We start from the raw sequence: 22,837 nt of genomic DNA on the forward strand, positions 1-22,837 counted from the left end.
GCTCCATCACATCCAGCTATAACAAGAAAATACTGCACAATAGGACCCATTCTGCTACCCAATGATTGCTTTTACTATCAATATTTGAAGTCAAATTTTGCTACTAATACCTTTGTGCTTCTACTAAGTTAAAAGTAAAGAGTATTTTACAGAGTGGTATTCCTACTTTTACTTAAGTAAAAGTTCCCAGAATTCATTGTTCCACCACTGGCAATTATGACTTGTCAAAACCTAGTTTTATTTTTATTAATTGTAATATAAAAGTATGCCCAGACCAAATATAATTGGATTATTTTGTAAAGAGCAATACAAACATACCACACGTCATCAAGGGAAGCAGACTCAAACACTTGGCCTAAAGGCCTTTGTGCAGAAGAAATTTTCATCAGCTGAGAAAACACAAGACCCTCCGGCAATCATCATTACGGACATCACACAGAGACAATAAATGCAATATGAACAGTGCCGTCAAAGTGCTTCTTATTTTGAGATAGATGTTTTTTTCATCCACAATAAAGACCTTTTTTCTCACAAAACTGTGTTCATAAAATAGACTGAACTATTTTTAACCTTTAATGGCAATTTTGTACAGGATGCATATCTGATAATTCAATACTTTTTCATCTTTATTGTATGTATTTGTAATTTCAGTTACTTTGCAACATGAATCTCTGAATACAGAGTAAGGTACTGCAAATGGTTAATTTGCAAATTAGATGTGAAAGAATAAACTTCAAACTTATTTCTTGTTTTCCCCCCACTTCTGACACTAATATCTTAATAACCTGAAATAATACATCATGCACTTTTACCAGCTAAAACAATTAAATATTAAGAAAGGTTACACTGAACACCAGCCGAGGCGGATGGATGTCTACAAACAACAGAAGCACTGTGTTAAAAGAGCATAAAAGAGCAATATCTCTGCAGACAGTTTTATCATTCTCAATGAGTTTATTCTATATCATAAACTATTAGAATACCCAAACAATAGACTCACTGCATTTGGGATTTCAAAAGGTTCAGAACATGTTCAACAGGTAGCAGTCTTTATAATTTTTAGCCATCAGACTAATATTCTGAAAATAAAAATGCTAAAAATTAAATTTCCCTCTTTTTAAATTGTCTGTCAACTGAAGCATGTGTGCATTTGCACTACAACATCTCCTGTGATCCAGGTCCATGCGTTTCCTTCTCAATGAGACAAATGTTAGTGTGCCACCTAATGGGCATTGTGGGTATTATTGTTGAGTGAGACTTGGGGAGCAGAGGGAAAAGGAAAATAAAGAAACTGGGAAAAAAAAAAAAATGATACAAGAAAACCTGAAAAACAACAATAAGAAGCATATTTCACCATTATAAATTGTTAAGTTTTTACCTGTTATCACCCTGGTACCATTCAGAATCATAAACAATAGGCACAAATCACACCACACTCTGCTCCTGATGTTATAACATGTTTTAGGAGCACAATCAGTCAAATCGCTGTAATAACTTCATTGCCCAGTCTTCACAGCTCGCCTTTTTTTTTTTCTTTTTTTTTTTCTTCATATGGCTCCCTTATTTGCATGTAATTCAGCCAGTACAGAAAGTAGTCCATGTTGCACTTCTTGTGCCAAGTAAAAACTGCATTTTCTGAAAACAATCAGTTCCAGCACCATCTCTCTATTGCTTTAATCACATAACATTTAGACACGGCAACAATTAAGTAACAAATTGCCATGGGAGGGATACATTGCATGTATACAAGCGCAAACAAACCTTCAGTCTTTTTTGGTACATCACATTGAGGCAGCCATTCTTTTGTCCACTTTTGGTGGTGCTGTAAATATGTTAACACATCCAAACAGCACAAGAAAGTGCACTAAATACTGCTCAGTGAACAGACACTCCTGGCTGGTTTTTTGTCTCAGTTACATACGAAAAGATGACATGACCCAATAATGGAAAAAGAAAAAAACAAAAACAAACACCCAGCAACAATAAAATCACTCACTACTGCCAATGTTGTGAACCTGTCCAGTGGTGAGAATAGGTTAATTTCAGTACCAATTCATACATAAACAGATTGACAACATTGGTGGCCATGAATATTTTAAGAAAAGAGGCATCAGCCATCCAACAGGTTTACTATGCGTAGAAAAATAAAACATCTGGAAAGCCAATGTTCGCTTAGCCTCTATTCAAACTATGCAGCAGCAAAAGCAACAGCCATGGCCAATAGATTTTCTGTTGGACTACACAAGGACACACACACTGTCACACATACAAACATACATGCACATATTTTCTTTCAATGTGTAAAAATAGAAGGTTGAACACAGCTAGTATATAGATTGATATTCTACTGCGTAAAGTGGACGTTTTTCAAATCTGCGTTTTCCATTAACATCAATCGAGAACCTGTCTAAATCCGATAGAGATTTATACATCTTTTCCCACCTCTATACATTTTCTATAAAACAGACATGGCTTAAATTAACTGATGATCCATAGGCCTAAAATACCTTCTTAATTCTCCTGTGCACTTTTACAAAAATTAATTATATTTACTAAAAAAAAAAAAAAAGAAAGAAAGAAAAGAAAAAATAAATCCAGCAATAAAAAAAAACAGTTGAGAGCTCACTAATTATTTGCTTGCTTGAAGAAACAGGAACCATTGGACACAGCAGGCACCCACCTGGGATGTCTCAAGTACACATGATGGAAAGATTAAATTATTTAACCATCGGGGACGTGTAAGAATGATGGGTGATTGCTGCAAAGTGGCTCAAAGAAGCCACCAAGAGGGGAATTTACATTCTGAAGCCCCACTCGAAAAAATCTCAAATTTATTGACTGTATTCTGGTCTTAGTGCACAGTAGAAAGTACCCCTGAGTTCTAGGACAGGGTAGGTGCTTTATCATTTAGAGCACCGTTGGGGGGGAGGGGGTGGTGCCATATGCCCGGGGGTCTTCGAGGCTCTTTAGGGAATGGCGGGGCAAAAATGTGGTCCTGGGCTAACAGTGCTGTGGGTAGTTTGAGCTGAGAAGAAGCATTACTTAGGGATTATGTTACAGTGGATAAGGCTCTGGTATACAATATCGTGGTCATCCTTGGTCTCCCTCGCCAGCTGCAACTACTCTCATATATAAATCATATTTCTAAGCAGCTAACACCTTGAGTGACTTCATCACCAGGTTCTTGGGCCTTGGTTTTTCACATTGCATGTTAACATTGATTCTATGTTGTTTGTACTTTCTGCTTACTCCCTTCCTAACATTGTAGGAAACTGCTGCTCTGTCCTTTGTCCTACAGTTCATACAGTTTGTTCTCTGGACTGCCCTGACCCAACCCTCCCCGTTTATTTCAATGCTGATTTAGACTGCTTGGTTCTCGGGTCCACAGGCCCAGTGACAGGGCTGTTTTGTCACGGCCCCCCCCCTCCCAAATAGCAGAAAGTAGCTGTGTGTTGAGGGCTTTTGGATATTAATCGATGGGAATTTTGTCTTCTAGTTCCAGTGGGCTGTCCTCAGTGGGCTCCTCACCCTTTCCCAGCTCCTGCAGCTGCTGCCGCCTCTGAACCTCTGCCTTCAGGTTCTCCAGATCCTTTTGGCTGAAAAGAAAAACAAATACGATCAATGCTGAACTCACAGACTTTCTGTAAAAGAAACTTTGGGCATAGCTTGACCATTTAAAATTTATTGTTCTCTCAACTTTATTAAAATGTACTTTATTTGAACTCATCTTGAAAACCAGTGGATATCAGTAGCCACACAGTAATTCCTACTTTTGCTTAAAGTGTCAATTTTTTTGTTGAAATGATCTTAAGGAGCCATTGAATACCTGCAGGTGTTCAGGGTGTTATGAACTCCCATAAACTCATAATACTCATTTTGACTCTACCTGAGAGGTATAAAGATGATGCCGTTGATTATGTTGAGCTGTTCTAGCACGCTGGCCATGCTGGGGGCAGTGAACTGCGGAATAGGACGAAATAAAAAACATCAGTGCAAAACGTTTGAGCTGTAACAGATGGAAGCACAAAAACATGTCCGACTCAGAGCAGTCACCTTGAGGGGCATGATGCTGGCGTTGGAGCCGTTCTTGTAGATCTCATTCATGGTTCTCTGCAGAGCCACGGCCTGCTGGGTGAGATACTTTAGGTATTCAGAGCTCTCCTTGGTTTTCTCATGTGCTTCACCCATCTGAGAAGAGGAAAAAAAAAAAAGTTTAAATATCACTTCATCACATTTGATAAGAAAAGTGTATCTACTCCAAGCAGCGTGGAGTCCTGCAGGGTCTACCTGGTTCTTGTAAATAGTGTAGCCCTCCTTCTCATGCTGTAGTGCAGAGCGGAACTCAGCCTTGCTCTCATAAACCCTTGCAACCAAATGGTGGCTGGAAAAACCAGAAACATATGATTACATCATGTAAGTTAGTATAATACTAACTCCATACTTATGGATGATGAATGTCTCCCCCACCTGAGGGCCACTTTGAGGGACCGCGGTCCATGGTACTTTGTGTTGATGGTCAAGGCGTTCTCCAGGAATCTCAGAGATAAATCATACTCCATAACTCCGTGCAGCACCAGCCCAATGTTACTCTGTGGATGGAGAACCATGAACAGTAAGTGTTAAATCTGGTGTGAGAGCACCAGTCCACCAACATTAGATTTTTGTTGATGTAGATAATTAAATGTCAAGACAAGACTGCACTCACATCTAGCAGTGCCATCTCTGGGTGGTCCTCCCCGCAAACCAACAACATGAGGTAACGGGCGCGATAAAGTAGCTTCAGGGCGGTCGACAGCTGGCCGTTGGCGAAGCAGTACAGAGCCAAGTGCATCTAAGAAGTAGAGAAAGGCATACACGACATAAAAACAAAACAGTGAGAGGGAAATTCAACATCTGTTGTGTGACATGGAAAGGTTCTTCTCTGGGCGTGATGACTTACATATTCTTGAATTGTGTTGGGGTGCTCGATGCCGAGGACTCTTTCACTCATCAAAACAGCCTTTTGCTGGTTGCTCAGAGCCTGTGGGTGTATGCGCAAATGTCACTTAGTGATATAAAATCAATAGTAGTCTCATGTAAAAGTTACAGACAAAGTAAGAGTTTATAATGCGTACCTCAGGGTGGTCTCCCATGATGTAATTAAGGCGTGCCAGCAGGCGCAGACAGGCACAGATCTCCACATGCATGGGTCCGTAGACATTGTTGAAGAGGTTGAGTGCCTCGTTGATCAGTTCACAGCCCTCCTTCAGAAAACCTGGAAATTAAATGAAGGGTAGCAAGACACATTTAGCACATTTAGTCAAATCTACATTTAGTCAATACATATTTTCTGTTAAAAGATTATTTATCCCAAACTTCTAGGTTTGTCGACTGATATGTATGCCCTCATCTGTTGGAGTAAATATTCAAGTCACACCTTGCTGTACTTTGGCCTGTCCACTCTGGAAGAAGTGGAAGGCATCGGAAGCTTTGGGGTTCACATGCTTCACTACAGGGAAAATATTCAGGATGTCCTCCTCTGTGAACGCAGGCTTGTGGCGGCTGTCAAAGTTGTACTCCTTTATCAGAATCTACAAGACAAATGGCACAGATAATTAGATATATCAAAAGTAGAGGAAACATCACAATGGCCATTTGGTAAACTGGCACTGGGGAGGTCACTACAGCATAAACAAGTGTTACCTGGATGCCAGTTTTGATAGATATTTCTCTGAGCAGAGTGGTTTTCTGGAGGCCGTACTTCTCCACCACCTGGTCCACACTTTCACTGAGCAAGAAAAGATTTCAAGACAGAATATTTGTCACCAAAAAACACACAAAATGGAAGCGCAAAAAGACCTTCCTCATGCTAGCTTTAACATTTGCATCACATTAATGGATGGGGTTCTAACCACTGTATGGTGAAGTGATAGTAGCTCTGAGCCTCGGAGGCAATGTTCTTCCACAGCTCACTGGGCGTCAGGCTGGCCCATGCCGTGTTGTCTCCGCCACCGGGGACTCTGTTGCGACGCTTACGGCTTTTGCGGCGTGAGACCAGCTCGTCAGGAGGCAGGTGGGCGACGGCGTCGGGAAAGGAGCTCAGGAAACAGTTAAGGAAATGACTTACAGCAGCAGAGAGGGCAGACAACTCCACACCCTGCATGATGACAAAAATTAGGGAAGCATTAATTAAAATAAATTAAAAGTAGGTTGGTCTTTTCAAGACACTAGATAATGTATGTCAAACATTACAAACCTGGAGGTATGTCTTGAAGATATGTTTTGCACATCTAGTGATCAGCTCACTTATTCCTATTCTCTAAAATATGGGGAGAGAAAAAAAAAATGTTAGAATGACTGCACACAAGGATAATCTGTGTGATTTAGGAGATAGATTTAGTAAATTAGACTCACATAGAAGTGCCCCAGTTGGGCTTTAGCAGGGGTCTTGTCCACAAACTCCAGAACAGTGCCCAAATAGCGAATATTAATGCCTCTCTGATGCAAGGCCTCTGTCAGTGTGGCTCCATCCATAGGCAGAGCGCTGTGGTCCAAACAGTCTTTAACCTGTTCATACAACACAAACACACGCACACACTTAAACCCAGATACACAACCTGAAAATTCAATCTCTGGTAGTATGTGTGTTACTAACCAGTGATGGGATCTGACAGGACACCAGGAAGGCAGCAGCATCTTTAAGTAGCTGCTTCTGCTTCTGGACATCATCTGCACTGTCGTCAGGGAAACGTACTCCTGTTTGAACATCACAGACACACACACGCACTTATATTCACCTATGAACAAGTGTCATTCATTCTCTCTCATCACCCCAGAGATAATTTGGAGCCTAATGTGCTAAAAATGGCTACGTGCACGACGGAAATTAGACACTGATAAATCTGACAGTTCAGGGAGTGAAGACGGATGAAATATTACAGTTATGTTAGCTGCTCTTCAACTAAAAAGCGTAAGTTTAATTATTTTGTATTATGTTTTTTTAATGCACAATTTCATGTGTCTTTGTTTGTTTTTTTTCTCGTTTTACCTCACATCGGCCATTGTCATTTCAAATATATTTTCAGCCGAGCACTGGTCACCTTATTTCCTGTTTTTGTCTGACTGCTTGGTCTTGAAATATTTTATATTTTGACTTCAAAATAAAAAAAAAAAATATATATATATATATATATTTTACATTCTACATTCATCATTACATTCTAAAGCTGCACTCAAATTTTCCCTACGCATCATCCTTTTTCTTGCCTCCACTTATCCACAAAAATTGGAACGACACAGTGGTCTAAAAGGCGAGTGCTTCTGCAGGAAAGGTTTGATGCTTGAGAAGTGTAAGAATCCAAATATTTCTCAGCCTCTGGGGGCTTTATATTAATTTTATCTTACTTTCACTGGTTATACACTGCACAGCTACTGTGAAGATTTTTCATAGTCCACATAATCCTTGTCATGCTCACCTGGGGAGAAGATGTCAGGGTTGAAGCGAATGTCAAAAGATGTGTTGCTGACGGAGCCAACTGCCTTGCAAGCATTTAGGACAACCTCACGGCTTTTGGGATCTGTTTGTGATCAGGATCAAATGCAAGGAAAAGATGCAAAAATGTTAAGCACTGGCGACAGACACATCATGTCAGTATATTTGAAAAGTGACATTTTAAACCATGTCCACATCAAGCCACTGTCTTTTCAAAACCACTCTTTTTAATATGCATGAGGAAAATGGAGCTATGACTGCTCAAACTCATTTGGGTGCTGTGGTTCAATAATGTAAAGAAGCCAATTTTTTGTTACCTCAAACTCTGTGTGCTGTATTGTGTGATTATTGGCATATTATTTTGGCAATACACCTGATCACACAATACAGACAGTATTACTGTTCTTGTAATTTCATTTTTTTATTTTCGTTTGTACAAAACACTGATTTGATTAACAGTGTAAGTGCAGCAGCACAGTCATTACTGTTAGTTTTGGTTAAGCTTACGGTTGACATGGCTTTGGATGAGCACCCACCACCATTTCAAAGCTGTTGACCACACATGACTACAAACACTACAGATTAGGTCAGCATGTTTGACAAGCAGATTACTGTGATTTAGGATCAATTGAACAGCACACAAATCACTGAACATGATTATCTTTTGCATTCCAAAACACATTTGGATTAATGGATACTGCAACTGATTATATCCCAGAGCAGAGGTATTACAGGCTGGAAAAGGGAGAGATGGGTTGATTGGTGCCAACACTCCTCCCCACTGCAGGCTGAGGACTGAGCAGGGACAGCTAGCCAGGTGGATGGAAGCCACTATGACCCAGTACTTGATACTTTAATGCTACAGACACACAAACACTCTCTAAAATTAGCTGCATCAGGATAGTTAATTTTTGGTTTAATACTACTTCCCTCTGATTAATCACTACTTTTTATCTATGCAGTTATCCACCAGAGTAGCTCTCCCTGCGTTGTCCTGGCTTTGCTTTTTGGGGCATTTTTGGACGTACCAATACCAGATCCATCTTCGGCAACTAAGGTCTCCGCCAGCTCTTTGGCCTGAGCTAATCCTGGTATACTTTCCTCAAGCTCCTTACCCTCCAGTGGGCTCTTGCACTCCCCATTCTGGGTTGCTGCAGGGTCTAGAGGCCCGTTTGTGGCGGGCTTCGAGGAGTTTTCTTCACTGTCAGTTGCTGCCTGTGAGGCAGCAGAAGTGCTGTTGTCTGTCTGGCTTGTGCTGTCTGTGGAAACCCCTGTTGCATTAGGAGAATCTGATGCAGTGGTCTGTGTCTGGCTTGTATCAGCATTGTTTTCTGTGGATGTTTCTGAGGTTTCTGTGATGGCAGGTATATCAGTCTTAGTGTCCTTGTTTGCTTTCTGTTGCATGAGCTGTAACGCTGCCATCTTCATGAAGAGAAGATATCTGGAGAGGGAGAGAAACAACGGTTAAATAGAGGTAAAAACTCTTCACGTCAATGTGTTTATACACACCTGCGCAAACACCTACCTGTGCTCAACAAAGGCCTCGATGAGCTCCTGGCGGAGACAAGCCAGGCGGTGGCGGTGGTTGCGGGGGAAGCCTTGGTGCTGACTCTCTAGAGGGAGGTCCTCTCCATCCACAGGCAGGAAGTTGAGGTCAGGGGGGAAAGTACGCAGAAGGTCCAGTATATAGTGTCGGCCATCATTCCCGATGATGCCTTTACACTCAACAGAGGAGCACAGCTCCACCGTGTCATTCTTCTCGTTCAGCACGCTGTGTCTCTGGACCTAAATTTCACAACCAGTATGTGTCAAAATTAACTTGTAGGAGGGACAGAGGATCTGAATACACAGCATCTGTGTGGTGGTATTTGTCATGCTCAATGTAATCAGAAAAACAAGGCCCTAAGGGATAAGGCTGGCAATATTCAATATTTTTCAGTAAGTGCATGCTTATGATATAAATATTTAAAAACATGTCTCACACACACACACACACACGACCCTAAACTACTTACACTACAGTGGCCATATTTATGATAATGAAGAAGATGTCACCCAGTGTTGTGTGACATACTGTTAAATGGCAATCGAAGGCACAAACTTGTTATAGGATCAATTTATTGTGAGTTTCGGTCTTTTCATGGGATTTTTTGACAATAAGAAAAATATAAAATATCACCAGAGTTATCCATCAACACAAAAGCAAACAACAACAAGTATATAATCACTTGACATTAAAGTCGTGCTACTGACCTTGAGTGGCCTGCTGGTCTTCTCCAGCAACTCCAGATATTTGCTGTGAGACACAACAGTCTTTCCAAAGTCGATGGAGCCGTAGATGACGCTCTGCTCCTGCTCTCTCTCCAGGATACCTGGGATGATGGACTGGGCAGTGACCCGGTAGCCTCTGTAGTCCACCACTACTGTCCCCAGGGTGTAGAGACCCTCCACATCCACCGCCCCATAAGCTCGTACTCCATTCAAGTCATTGGTGGGTGCAGCGTGGGCGGCGGCATCTCCACCCAGCTCACGATAGTGGTCCCGCACATCGAAGCCAAGGCTGAAGAAGATGTTGTTCCAAATGAACATTTGCATGCGTGTTTCCTCACCAGGATTGATGGCCATTACGTTGCCATCAATTACTGCCATAGCTCCTCGAGTGGCAGCTGCTGCAAAGTCACTGTGGACCTGTGGGAGAAAGAAAAGGAGATAGCAGTGATTTAGAAGAAGAATAAAAGTTACACATTTTCCAACAGCAGAGTGAGACAGCAGTTTAGGTGATTCAGCTTCATCTGGTCTCCAAAGCTAATAATGTAAAGACAGTTTCAGCACCAGAAGCCTGATCTAACACCAACTGCAAAGTTGGTACAACAGGGTTTCTGCAGGATTCACTAAGTTAAACTTAAGACTTTTTTAATACCATATAAAGGTGAAATATAAGACCCGTTTCACTGTCATACCAACCAAGGTATGAAAAACATCAATGAAAACCAGTAGGTATGATAAGACCCAGAATTTACCAAATTAATGAATTTATTGTTATTTGTGTCGCATTTCTGTCATTCCTTCCCAGCTGTGTAGAACAACAATTCCTAACATCATGAATTAATCTTGAGGCACGACCTGGACAAGCAACAGAAAATGGTCTGCAAACATCGTGTACAAAAACATTTCATAAACTGACATTACTGCTTGCAGTAGGCTAGAGAAAATATTTAAGATCTTTGAAAATGAAATGTAAGACTTTTTAATACTTCTGATTAATATGACTGTGTTTTTGAAGAGTTTAAGACCTGCAGAAAAGACCCCGTATGAACAGGCTCAACAGCACCTTGAATATGGCTCGCTCCCTCAGCAGCCGCTCAGGCAGGTTCTTCCGGGGCAGCTCCCTGGTAGTCTGCAGCTCCTCATTCCAGTCTCTGGTCTGAAGACATGTCAGCACATACAACTTATTAACACTGAAAAAATTACTACATTATTCATCTGCCTGGTGTGCGGCTGTGTGCAGCTGCGCCCACCTGTCCAGGTATGTGCTCCTCATAACCCAGACGGGAGGTGTAGGCGTCCTCAGCTCGAACACAGTCCATAGCGTGGTCTACCTGCGGAGCTGTCCAGCTGTACACCTGGAAAGGCGTGGCTATCCTCTCAAATGGATGTCTCTGGACCCTGCAGCAAAAACACAGCACAACCGAGAAAACGAGACATCACTTGCATGGTCTCTTTTTCATAGATTTCAGGAAATGCATCTGAAATGTTCTCTTGTTATGAGTATTTCCTCTGTTAACCAAGATTATAACCAGTGAATGACAGGAATCACAGAGTCCAGACCACATTCTTTAATTACTTTGCCTTGTTTAGTTTCTTTTCTTATTGTGCTGTAAGACTTTGACCTGCTGCCTCATAGTCAGATCTTGATGGTAAAAGACAATGTGTTTTCACATTATTAAATATTGTTAATGAATGAAATGAATGATTTTAGAAAATAAGATCTGCAAAAAGAAGTGTAAGAGAAGCTTTTGTAAAAGTAAAAACTAAACAGAGAACAGAGCTTGTGAATCTGCTGAGGTATATGTATAAACATGTGTTTCATTGGACCACAGACGATGAGCATCGATTCTGTTGCGCTGAACTACTCCAACAAAAAAAAGTTGGATAGTATGAAGAGAAGGTGACTGCTGGCAGGAGAACAAGCTTAGTGAAACTTAAGGTAAAGATGTTGTCACCTTTTCTTTTGCAGGGCAGTGAAGTTCTTCTTGAAGGCAGGGCTGATCTGGCTCAGCAGCTCCACCAGAGAATGGCTCAGGAAGCTGGGGTTGGCTGGTTTGGGGTTGAAGGTGTAGGTAGTAGATCTGGAATATACACAGGCACATTCTACCATCATAACTCACGTTAATATAACACTTAGTGTACTTACTGGGGAGAAAACATCAACTAAACAAGCATGGATTTGGAAGCAGTAAACAGTGCTCTAACATTTTTAATATCCATTTACTGTAGGGGTTGTATCTACTTCCTCTTACTTTAAACATCAACAAAGTATGCAGTTTGGCCAGCAGTACACTAACTGTACAATGGGTGTGATCAAGTTGTTAGAAACAGAAAGACAACCCTGCTTCTAGCACAGCAATATCTTCCCCAAGCTTACTTTCCAGTGTAATCCAATTACATCATTAATTTGGCTGCTAAGCTTTTGTAGGCATCCAAAATTAGGATCTTGAAACTGCTAATAGACCACTGTATCTCTATCAGCACCTGCTGTCTGCTGCAAAACACGTTTACTTGAGTTTATGGTGTGTTAAGTTATGAATACAGAAGTTTACAAATTTCTCTGCATAATAGTGACTGCCAGATGCTTCGTGTATAAACTGATGGTAGGGAGTCCTCTGCAGTGAAACCATGGAGCTGTAACTAGATATGAGGTTGAAATGTTGACTGACTGGTTGAGGTAGAAGCCGCGTGTAGAGGCAGTGACGCTGACGTGGCGTTCCTCCACAGTCACGATGTACAGGTACATGAGGTCACCGTGCATCTTCCTGTTTCCAGGTGGAGGGTTCCAGCCACTCATGGTCAGGACCTTCAAGCACTGCATAGGCTGAGGATGTTAAAACAATCAACCAAAGGAAAAGGTTTATGCCATAACTTTTTAAATTACCATATTTTATTAATTCACTGAGAATTTGCACTTAGTTTTGGCTCATTGCGTGCCTTTTCTGCTTTTCAAAAAAGCCCATAAGATGTTTTTCCCCCCTTTAGGCCTTCATGTAGAACCAAACCTGGGCTGCTGCTCACCTTCCAGTCCTTGTTCTGTGGCTGGAGGGGCACCAGGGGGTGCTCTTTGCTGCCAGGCAGGATGTGCTCTGGAGGGGTGCAGTCAATCTGCTCCAGCTCGTTGCCTTTTTTCTTTCGCTTACCACTATCTGCAACCACATATGAAGGAGCAAGGTGATAGTTTGTACCATCAGAACATTAAAATGCTGATGGCTGAACATGGCTGGACAGGACACCGGCTGTTCATCTACCCCTTCTGTGTTATACTCAGCCACACAGGAGTATATTGTGAACGCACATAAGACCCTTTCAGATCTGGACCCCTTACATTAATCTGATGATAATTTAACTTGTCTCCTTCATATCTAAACAAGCATTCTGGTCCATTTTATATAAAAGTCACCATAGCAATGTTCCTAAGTTGGACCAAGTAACATTTCTGTAGCACTTTAACACAGTGAGCATTGTGTCTCTTTCTGTAAATGTGCTGTAGTTTCTGTAAGGATCCTTAATGTAAGAGACACTAATGTGTGAATGTCAAAAAGCCTTCAATTTAACAGATTGATGAAGCCAAAACTGTTGCTAGTCCTCGGCTATAGTGTCATACCTCCAAGATCTCCATCAGTGAAGATGCTGAGGAAGGAGAGGGAGTTGCAGTCCACTCCATTGTAGGCGTCTGAGGGGTCCAGACTTTTCAGCAGGTCTCTGATGTGACGCACATGGATGCGAGCTTCACGCACAGTATAGGGCTCTGCAAAGAAGAGACACAAAAGAGACACAAAGGTTACAAAACATTAAGTGGTTTGGCAAGCAACAAATCAGGGTAATGAACATTGTGATTAACTACAGTGTGACTCAGTCCAGTTTAGTCTTTGCCAGTAGCTATGTTGTCATTAAACCTCAGCAGAGACATTGTCCCAGTCTGTAGATGTATGATGGTAAAACACTACAAACACGACATTTGGTGTGGCTGATGTTAATTAATGTTGATCAGGTTTGTCAGGTTGCACCTGCCAATGTTGTCTGACTTCACCACTGTGGCATGTTTGTTTTCACACTACTATTGTGTGTGTGTATACTACTACACACAATACATATTGATAAATCCTCCAAAACGAAAAAGTGTTGAAAATACAGAGACTGAAGTGTTTTCAATGTGACTGATTGTGTGTCTCATACAAGTTAAATGCTTTACATACCTGACTAAAACAATGGAAACATTACAATAAAAGTAAACATTTCTGAGCTAACCATGAAGTAACACATTGCTTTAACTTCTCCATTTGCGCCAAAACAACACGACAAACTGCTAGAGGGCCTCTGAATCTGACCTTCCACCACTTTCAGGAGCGAGCCCTCCTGCAGGCCCTCAATGGACTTGAGCTCAGCAAAGTTGTCCAGCACGTTTCCATCCAGCTGCAGGGAGAAGCAGGTGCGGTGGCAGGTGTCTTCGCGGTCCATCAACACCTGATGGATTTCCTGTACCATTTCCTGGGGAGACACCTGCAGGAGGAGGGGATTAAAGGAGATGAAACGATGTAGATGAGCAGAGTGTCAGAAAAAGGAAGTATTTTGCCAAGAAGATGCAGATATTTTATTGACCAGTGGCCTCATTGAACTGAATGAGAGAGTAATGTCTGTTTGAACAGAAGCTAGGAAACTGGTCTTTGTGAAGAGGTAAATCCTTACCTGCAGGTCAAACGGTTCTGTTCCAGGGGCCTGGATCTTAACAGTGAAGCCTGTGTCCTGGATCACAATCACTTCCTGTTCGTTAGACTCCTCCCCTCCATCCGCCTCACCGGTCCCATCCGGCTTCGATTCTGTCTCCTCCGTATGTTCATGAGCCCCGTCCCCATTCACCATGGTTGTATCTGCACTGTGCCCTGCAGTGGACGAGACAAAGATGTCATCAGTGAATTATAGCCCATTCAAATCCTGAGATGATTACGGCAGCAACTATTCTATTTGTTTAAATCTGAAAATATAATACAAGGTAGAGTATTTACACCTAAAATTCTGTATAACAATTAAGCTCTGTAAGGAAACAGCTCTGTTCACAGCTCTACATCTCGGCGGTTTTACAACCATCAACTGTACAGCTGCCATTAGTCAATAATCTGAGCAACAGGGAACAGCACCCTCAGACAGTCAGCCATGCAAAATAAGTCATCCTGATCACAAAAAAGAAACAACAGACTTATATCTCTATATGAACTTGGAGACACTGCCAGGCAGCCAGGTCAAAAACAAAGCACACAGACCCAGAGGCTGAATGACATTTCTGATAACCTTATGAAATATTTATGAATGGGTGAACATAGCTGACAAAGCTAAGCTAGAGTATGCTAGTGTTGCAGCCTTACTGCATTTCATTCAAGTACAAATGAATTCAACACAAACTACAGAATAAGGGTGAAAGGATCAAGTCAGTCATCAACTGTACACGCATTTTCTGAAGTACAAGTACAAACTCATCTGAAAAAGTTGAACTACACAAACTTATCACAAATAATGTAAAAGTAAAAGTAACCAGCTGATCTATAAAGAAAGTTCCTAATTTCCAACACCAACCTGTTGAAACCAACACTGTTGCAACACAGGAGGGAATTAGCCCGGGAGCTTTGAGAAACTGAATACAAAAGATTTCAGCATTCACATGAGGGAATTATTGGTCACTTGCATGGCTGATTGTGACTGATGCAACTCAACTAGTAACCCATTTGGTAGCTGCTTGGATGAGAGACATCCAAACACTCAAATTTTTATCTTTATGAAAACTACATGATATAAAAAATAATTATAAAATGTTCTGAAGGAAGGGCCCGTTAATACACACCCAATTTTATTAGACACACCAAGTATGTATATAAAACTATCCACCTTTCCTAGAGTTGAGATGAGAAAAGGAATGACCTGAATGAAAATGAGTCTCTCGGGTAAATTAATTCAGAGGAGCAGTGCTGAGTATGTGGATGTTAGACAACTGTTTTCTCTCACTGGGACACAACTGCTGTTGGCCAGTTTGTCCTTGCTCACTTGTCAAGGGTAACACAGTGCCAGGGTTACTGAAGAGAAGGGCCCAGAAGGAGGGGTGGGGCTTCATAACTGGACTACGACCCTGGGTGGGAATGAACACACCAAAATGGTGGAGGAGCAGAGGGGCGGAAACAACACAGGAGAGAGGAGCAACAGGCCACGCTCTGAATAACAAACACAACAGCTTCAGAGCAGACACACAAGTCAATAATGTTACAAACCAGAAGAGACTGAGGGCTTGGTGTTGAGCGTTTTAGTGTAGCTCCATGCGTTTTCAGTGTCAGGACAGAATCATTATCAGATGGTTCCTTCAGCTGCTTATCAGAGCGGAGAGTTCAAAGTTTGTCCAAGAGTTTGAAACAGCGTTTCAGGAGTTGAGCTGGACATGCAGACGGCTTACTTTGCAGACTAGACAGGGAGGGTATACTTCAATTTTCTAGCTGCCGACATCATTTAGAGCAGGGTCACCCCCACCTCACACACACGCACACTATTCATGAATTTAAAGTTCTATGTTCTCAAATGTTAGAGATGACAGTCTTTCTATGGTAAATTGAATATGTTTGGGTTTTGCACTGTTGGTTGCACAAAACAAAAAAACATTTAATGACATCATCTTGTGCTCTGGGAAATAGTGATGAGCAGTTTTCTGATATTTTATAGACTAACCGATTAATCAAGAAAATAATCTTCAAATTAAATAGATAAATAAAAGATAACTTAGTTGCAGCATTAAATTTAAACTAGATTGGCTTGTAATAGCAGTACTTCCCCCAAACAGGATTTTACCGAAATTCTGCTTTTGTAATTTCAGTTAAATCCAGTTTGGCTTGTTATAGCAGTTTTAGGTTAGCATGATAACCTGCTGTGATTAGAATAGTATTGTTAGTTTAATGTCCCCACACAAACCAAACTCATTCAGCTTTAATTTTTAATAATCATTTTTTCCTATTTGTAGGTCATATCTTAACTTATTCCATCAAATTATGTTGCAGTTGTAAGGGAAAAAGAAAAGGGGTAGTTTTAGATTTTAGCCAGTAGCATTCACAAGATTACAAAGTGCTGTGATTGATAAGGCAATACCAGCAGCCTGTGTGCTGTAGAAGTGAAGGGAAAGGTGAAACTACAGTTTAGCAGAGAACTGTGCACATTGATTTATCAAGGTTTTTGTCTTGATGCATTTCCTGTCTAACTGAGCTATGTTGGTGACACAAAATGTGGTGGTGTTGACAGTGAGGATGAGACAGCAGCTTAATCTGCTGGGAGATCAGGGTAGCCCAAAATCTCATGTCTCTGGTTTTATTAAAAGGTAAATTATGAAGTATACGTTTAGGAAGAAAACCATACAAACTAAATTCATACATATTATATTCAACACTGGCACACAGGGTTAAGTGACATGATGATAAGTATTGTGGTAAGATTTGTCAGAGATCTAAGGTACTGTCTCTACTGAGGTGGTGATCCCTGTAATATCTCTGTGTATTAAGGCTATTGTGTGCAATGTTGTACATTTTTGAGCATGACTGTTTTATGGAAACACTGAATTTGTCAGAATATCACATCTATCATGGTCATTTCTGGTTTTAATTCAGCTTTTAATCAAGCTATATATGCATTTATCAATCAGTTAAACTCTGAATCAGCTGAGTTTTAGGGAATTTTACTCTTGCCTATGTATGTAAGGCATGTGATGTCTTCAACATACTTGAATAAAATATTCAGTGTATCACAATATTTATACATTTTTCAATATAAAACCACATATTCTGTTATTACATCATCCACCCATGTAGCCATGATACTAAAATATAATTTTAACTCAAAACAAGCACTTTGTTCTTTCTTCTAGCCTGACTCAACTTTAAATTCTCAAATAAAAATTGTGCCAGAATTAGACTAACTTTCCATCAGCTATTTGCAGCAGGGTCCCAAAGGGCACAAACCAGTCATATCTGAAACCTGAGGCATTGATAGTTAAAAAATGATACACAAAATAACACATCTGAGAAGCCCTTTCAACCAAAATCATGAAGCAGGGAGGTGAACATAGTTCTGACCCCACCTAATCACACACTTGCCCTCCACCAGGTCAAGGTGAAGAATCAATGAAAGCAAACAAGGACACAAATCAGATAAAGACAGAAGAGAGGCAAAAACCATAAACACTGAAACGCCACAGCAAGCATGTCTACATTGCAAGTGACCCATTTTCCCTCTGACTAAAACTTTCTGTGAACCAACTGCCTTTTCTTTAGTTCATTACCACAGCCCAATTCTCTTGTTGACAACAGCCAGCTATCTCTCCACTCTGCAGCCCTTGACATGGGGACCCTGACTGCTGCCATGGCAACATTAAGCAGCCAGCCAGACAACCCTGAAAACAACAACAATAACAACAACACAAGGTCTCTGTAATCATGTTTTCTGCACCAAAAGTGGCAACCTCCTGGTGGACAGACAGACCCTGAGTCATGCATCTGCAATCACATTTACAGCACCAAAGACTGAACATAAAGCCTCTTCGACTGATAAATCAATAACAAAATACTTCTCAGCAATGAATGATGATCACATTCCTCAAATGTCGAGTAAAATGTACTGAGAACATGCAAGTCCATCTGAAGATAATTTCATACAGTTGTATGGTCACAAACATTCATGGTTTCTGTGGATTTGCTGCCTTTCTTTGTTTTCTATCAATCAATTAAATATCTTTCTCCAATTGTTGATCCAACAAAATAAGCAATTTAAAGATGACATCTTGTGCTCTGGGAACTTGTGATGGATATTTTTTGAAAAACCTTTTTGAAATTTTTAAGGCTAAAAGATTCATCAAAAACATCTAGAATGTTAATTGACAATGAAGTTCAATAGTTGCAGATTTATAAATGCATTGGGGAAAGAAAAAAAACAAAACAAAAAGATGTTTAACATGAGCTTTAGAACTTGGGGTGAAGACAACAAAGGAGTTGCAAGATGGATTTAAAGGGTTAAAAGATGATTACTGGAATAGCAAATGAGGAACACAACTATTTCGACATAAAGTTCTTCTGCATGATATTAGAATAATTAATAATTCATAACGCAAAAATGCTAAAGATTTGCTTGTTCCAGCTTCTAAAATGTGAGGTTTTGCTGTTTTTCTTTGTCATACATAATAATATCTGAATATCTTTGGATACTGGACTGTTGTTCGGACAAAACAAGACATTTTCCATCAATTACTTGAGGAAATAATCAGCTAATTACGTAATAATGCTAATAATCGTTTGTTGCAGCCCAAATAACATACAATTTTATCACATTTCTCCAAACTTTGTTGTTTTCTTGTGAAGTGCTACATAATTGCATCTCCACAGGCCTCAAAAATACTCATGTGAAACCAAAAAGGGGAAAAGTCTTCAGTTTAACAGCTCACGACTCAACAATGTGCACCCTGTGTTGAGGGTTCAATAATAGGTGTTCTTTCATAGTAAGAGGTTGGGAACCACTGATATTGGTGATGAACACAGTAACATTGTGTAGACACTGTGTGGCTGTGGATTGGTAGAATAGTACCAGCGTGTCAGTGATTCCTGGGATTAACCAGGTCACTCTTCACCCCGCAGGAGCATTAAGTCCCTTAAAACCACTAACAGTGACCCTCAACTCGATCTGTCTGCTCTGCCATGTGCTACTCAGGCGTCCTGTCACAACTCACTGACCAAAAGTCAGTGTTAGCCTTGGCATTTGACATGTTTAGGCCATCAGTCCTGTCTCTGCCTCAAATATGTGAAAGACACTTAGATGGTAGGTCACAAGTATGGCTGCAGCTATTGATTATTTTTTAGAGCTGCAATGAATAGCTGATTTATCGGTCAGAAATTATTTAGATAATCACTTAATCTTTCAAGTCCTTTTTCATGTAAAAATACCAAACATTATTGAAATGTCTGATTATCAGTCCAAAACACAAAAATATTCAAATCATATGTATCAAATTTTTGGTCATTGCAGCTTGAAAAATTGTTGCTGATTAATAACTTATCAATTGTCTAATTGATTGACCAATCATTGCAGGTCTAGCTGCAGCTAATGACTAGTTTCATGATCAGTTCACAATTCATTCATTATCATGTGGGCCATAAAATGTCCATCTGATGCCCACGACCATTCCTAAAGTGCAAGGTGATACCATCAAATTGCTTGTTTTGACTAACACATGGCATGTTACTAATGACTAAAACGTGGCATTTGTGCTTCTATACTAACCTAAACTATTATAGAAGTATCATAATTGATGCTCGCTTTTGCTCTGCCAATTAACTCTAACTAATTATTGGGCTATTTGTTTCAGCTCTAAAATGGTATGGGACTGACAGAACTACAGAAGTAACCATGCAGCCACAGAAACACAAAAAATAATCTGAAATCAGAGACTGCAAGCAGTGAGACGCTCTCGCCTGCGTTTTCCTGTGAAATGAGGCAGGCAGAGACAATTCAAGGTCCCACATGTGACACACAGAAAGGCTGCAGTGACTTTTGTTGCTCTACAAGTTGTGTAACGTTAACTCCACCGACTGACAGTTCTCATCTCGGTTAAATCTGCCTCTGCCGACACCGCTGTGCTGCTGCTGCTTCACAACAACTTTTATCTGCCAGGATACTCACCAGCTCTCACGGCTGTTCATGTATCATGAGCGTAACCTTCCCTCTCACCGTGCATGTACCATCATGACTTTTTCTACGACAACCAGCTTCCGCTTCCCGGTCGAGGAGGGACACACGATTTGATCCTGACCGGCGGGGAGGCGGAGGAGCTGTTAGAGGGTTATTACTGACCACCGGGTGCTTCATCCACCTGACGTCTTTTTAGGTGCACTTTTTAATAAATAAACAAGGCACCAATACATCCTTCGCGTAACCTGGTGGACATATATGCCGCAGATAAAAAGTCACCGTGTGTAAGAATCCCCCTATGCTCAGGCGGACAGTGAGCAGCTCCACTGAAGGTGACCTTCAGTTCCTGGCTCTCGCATATTGTTACCGAACATGTGCGTCGGTACGAGTTTGTATAGCATAAGCTGCTTCACTGTTTAAACTCAACGAATAATGTGCCACGCAGTCGGGTTATGCTTCACCTTAAAAACACCAGGCTTTACTGCCCATGCTCGTGTATGGGACATGAAACAACACAGTGACAGTAGCGGCTGCTTGCTAGTTAGCCAGTGAGCTAACTAGCTGCATACTGAATGAGGACGCTAATGTTAGCATGCCGGCTCACTTGTTTGGGTTAGCTTTGTTTGCTCGCGGTGTCAGTGTCAAGTTTGACTACATGCTAACAGCTGTGACCCATGGATGTAGACATGCATTTGATCCTGTGGAGGGTGCTCATTTGCTAATAAGCACAGATGATTCAAGGCATATCCATTAATTATGCTAATGGTTAGATACTGCTAGGTGCAAGGTGGACCCTTCTAAACTTAGAGAGGGTAGCAAGGAGATGGGGGAGGTAGGGGAGGAGAGGGTAAACCCCCATAGACCACCACCTTGAGACCGAGGACTTTTAAATCGCATACCAAAGCACGGAAGTGAATGTCACCAGTTTTACAGGGTGCTAAAGGGGGTGAAAACATACAGTAAAGTACATGTACAATGGTAAATGCACTGGGGTGTTGGCTATATCAAGATGTAATGTACGTATTATATGACAGGTATAATCAGCGTGTGTATTATGGATGGTAAGTGTCATAAGAGCATATATGAAGCAGACTGTAGCTGCAGTCTCACCACAACCGCAGGAATCCTTCAGACGTGTCTTGTTGGCTTCCTGGGCTCCATCCCCAGTTTCATCCGCAAGATCAACCGGATTACAGTTAGGCACTGACGCCGGGATGTCATCTGTCTTGCTCACCATGGTCGGCAGTCAGTGTGGCGACAGAAATCCCCCTGCAGCTTTGCTTGAATATGTGAGTCTGTAAAAGAAATACAAAAAACAAGTCTGCTTCTCCGACTAACAAAGGCTAGCTGGCTACATGCGAAGGGTACAAGCTTACAAAAACAAGTCTACGGAGGAAGGACAGTGCTGTACATGGTGGTGTCACACGTGGTTTTCTTCTCCCCTCCTCTTGACCTCTATGCCTTTGCGTTGCACTTCCCCACCCACCGAGCGTGGCGCTACGGAAAGCCACATGTGACAAATCATTTTTTCTTTCCTTTTTTTTAACAAGCTCCTCTTTGGATTTTTTTTTTTACATTGTGCAGTGTAGAGTTTCCCTTTAACAGACAGAAAAACGGCTGGGTGGAAAGACAAAAAACACAAAACACTGTGACTGTTATCCACACCACAAATATTTCATTGAATGGGTTGACCTTTTACAGTTTGACCCAGATGTCATCAGCTCCTGTCACTTCAGGTGTAAAAACAGGGTCAAAATGCTACCTTCTAACTTCAGTGTCACACACTGTGTGGGAACTTTGAGCACCAAGTGTTACAAACAGTTTTCTGCTTTTCTGGTCACATATGTTGACAAAAGCAATTCTTCTTTCACAGTTTCTTTGTGTTACCTGAACAGTATCATTTGTGCAGTTTTTATTCACAGTCTCTTTTTTTTCTTTTTACAAATACAAATCTTGTCTACACAATCACTTTTTATTATTATTATTATTATTATTATTATTTGCAAATGCAAATCTTTTTTATAAATGTACAAACTGGAGTTGCACATGAAGATTTATTTCACAAATTTACAAACTTACTAAAATATTTGTGAGCTTGACTTTCCAAGCTCAAAATCTTTTTGACCCTAATTGGAGCCCGTACCTCTGGTTTTAGACAGGAGAGCATGCTGGATTTTGGAGCTGGATTCAACCACAGCTGCTGGATTGTTGAGATGGATACTACTACTGAATATGACCACATTACAATGGTCATATTTGCCACTAAACAGTTCCAGCTAGAATTAGGCATAGTGAAATGGGCTCTCATTTTCATTGGCATCAGTAAATACCACTTAAACCACAACCCAGTAATGTAAGGATTAACATAGCCTTTTTAATGCTGAAGAATGTGGTGTGAAC

At 41.0% G+C, this 22,837-nt stretch overlaps 1 protein-coding gene across 3 annotated transcripts; it reads right to left on the reverse strand.

The window, feature by feature from the left end:
- Nucleotides 1-934: 934 nt before the first annotated feature.
- On the reverse strand, nt 935-21,866 carry cluha (CLUH binding protein of NUMT mRNA a). 3 transcript variants are annotated; one of them, XM_023404016.2, is made up of 27 exons: nt 21,548-21,866; nt 14,429-14,622; nt 14,071-14,242; nt 13,347-13,490; nt 12,761-12,888; nt 12,409-12,563; nt 11,695-11,820; nt 10,990-11,137; nt 10,803-10,895; nt 9,725-10,159; nt 8,997-9,256; nt 8,587-8,912; nt 7,455-7,556; nt 6,635-6,735; nt 6,394-6,546; nt 6,236-6,298; nt 5,892-6,136; nt 5,683-5,767; nt 5,417-5,570; nt 5,115-5,254; nt 4,940-5,020; nt 4,706-4,831; nt 4,468-4,589; nt 4,288-4,381; nt 4,054-4,188; nt 3,887-3,960; nt 935-3,596 (listed from the first exon to the last, which is right to left on the reverse strand). In XM_023404016.2, the coding sequence occupies exons 1-27, from the start codon at nt 21,672-21,674 to the stop codon at nt 3,470-3,472; spliced, it is 4,110 nt and encodes a 1,369-aa protein (XP_023259784.1). In that variant the 5' UTR covers nt 21,675-21,866; the 3' UTR covers nt 935-3,469. The 3 variants fall into 3 exon arrangements, with proteins under 3 accessions (XP_023259784.1, XP_023259783.1, XP_023259785.1); XM_023404015.2 differs by having other exon boundaries at nt 8,500-8,912; XM_023404017.2 differs by lacking the exon at nt 21,548-21,866 and adding an exon at nt 20,429-20,529 and having other exon boundaries at nt 8,500-8,912.
- Between the last annotated feature and the right edge of the window lie 971 nt (nt 21,867-22,837).

This window comes from Seriola lalandi, unplaced genomic scaffold (assembly GCF_002814215.2).
Source record: "Seriola lalandi dorsalis isolate HSWRI2012SDOR001 ecotype SW California unplaced genomic scaffold, Sedor1 jcf7180002054200, whole genome shotgun sequence".
In the NCBI taxonomy this organism is placed as follows: Eukaryota; Metazoa; Chordata; class Actinopteri; order Carangiformes; family Carangidae; genus Seriola; species Seriola lalandi.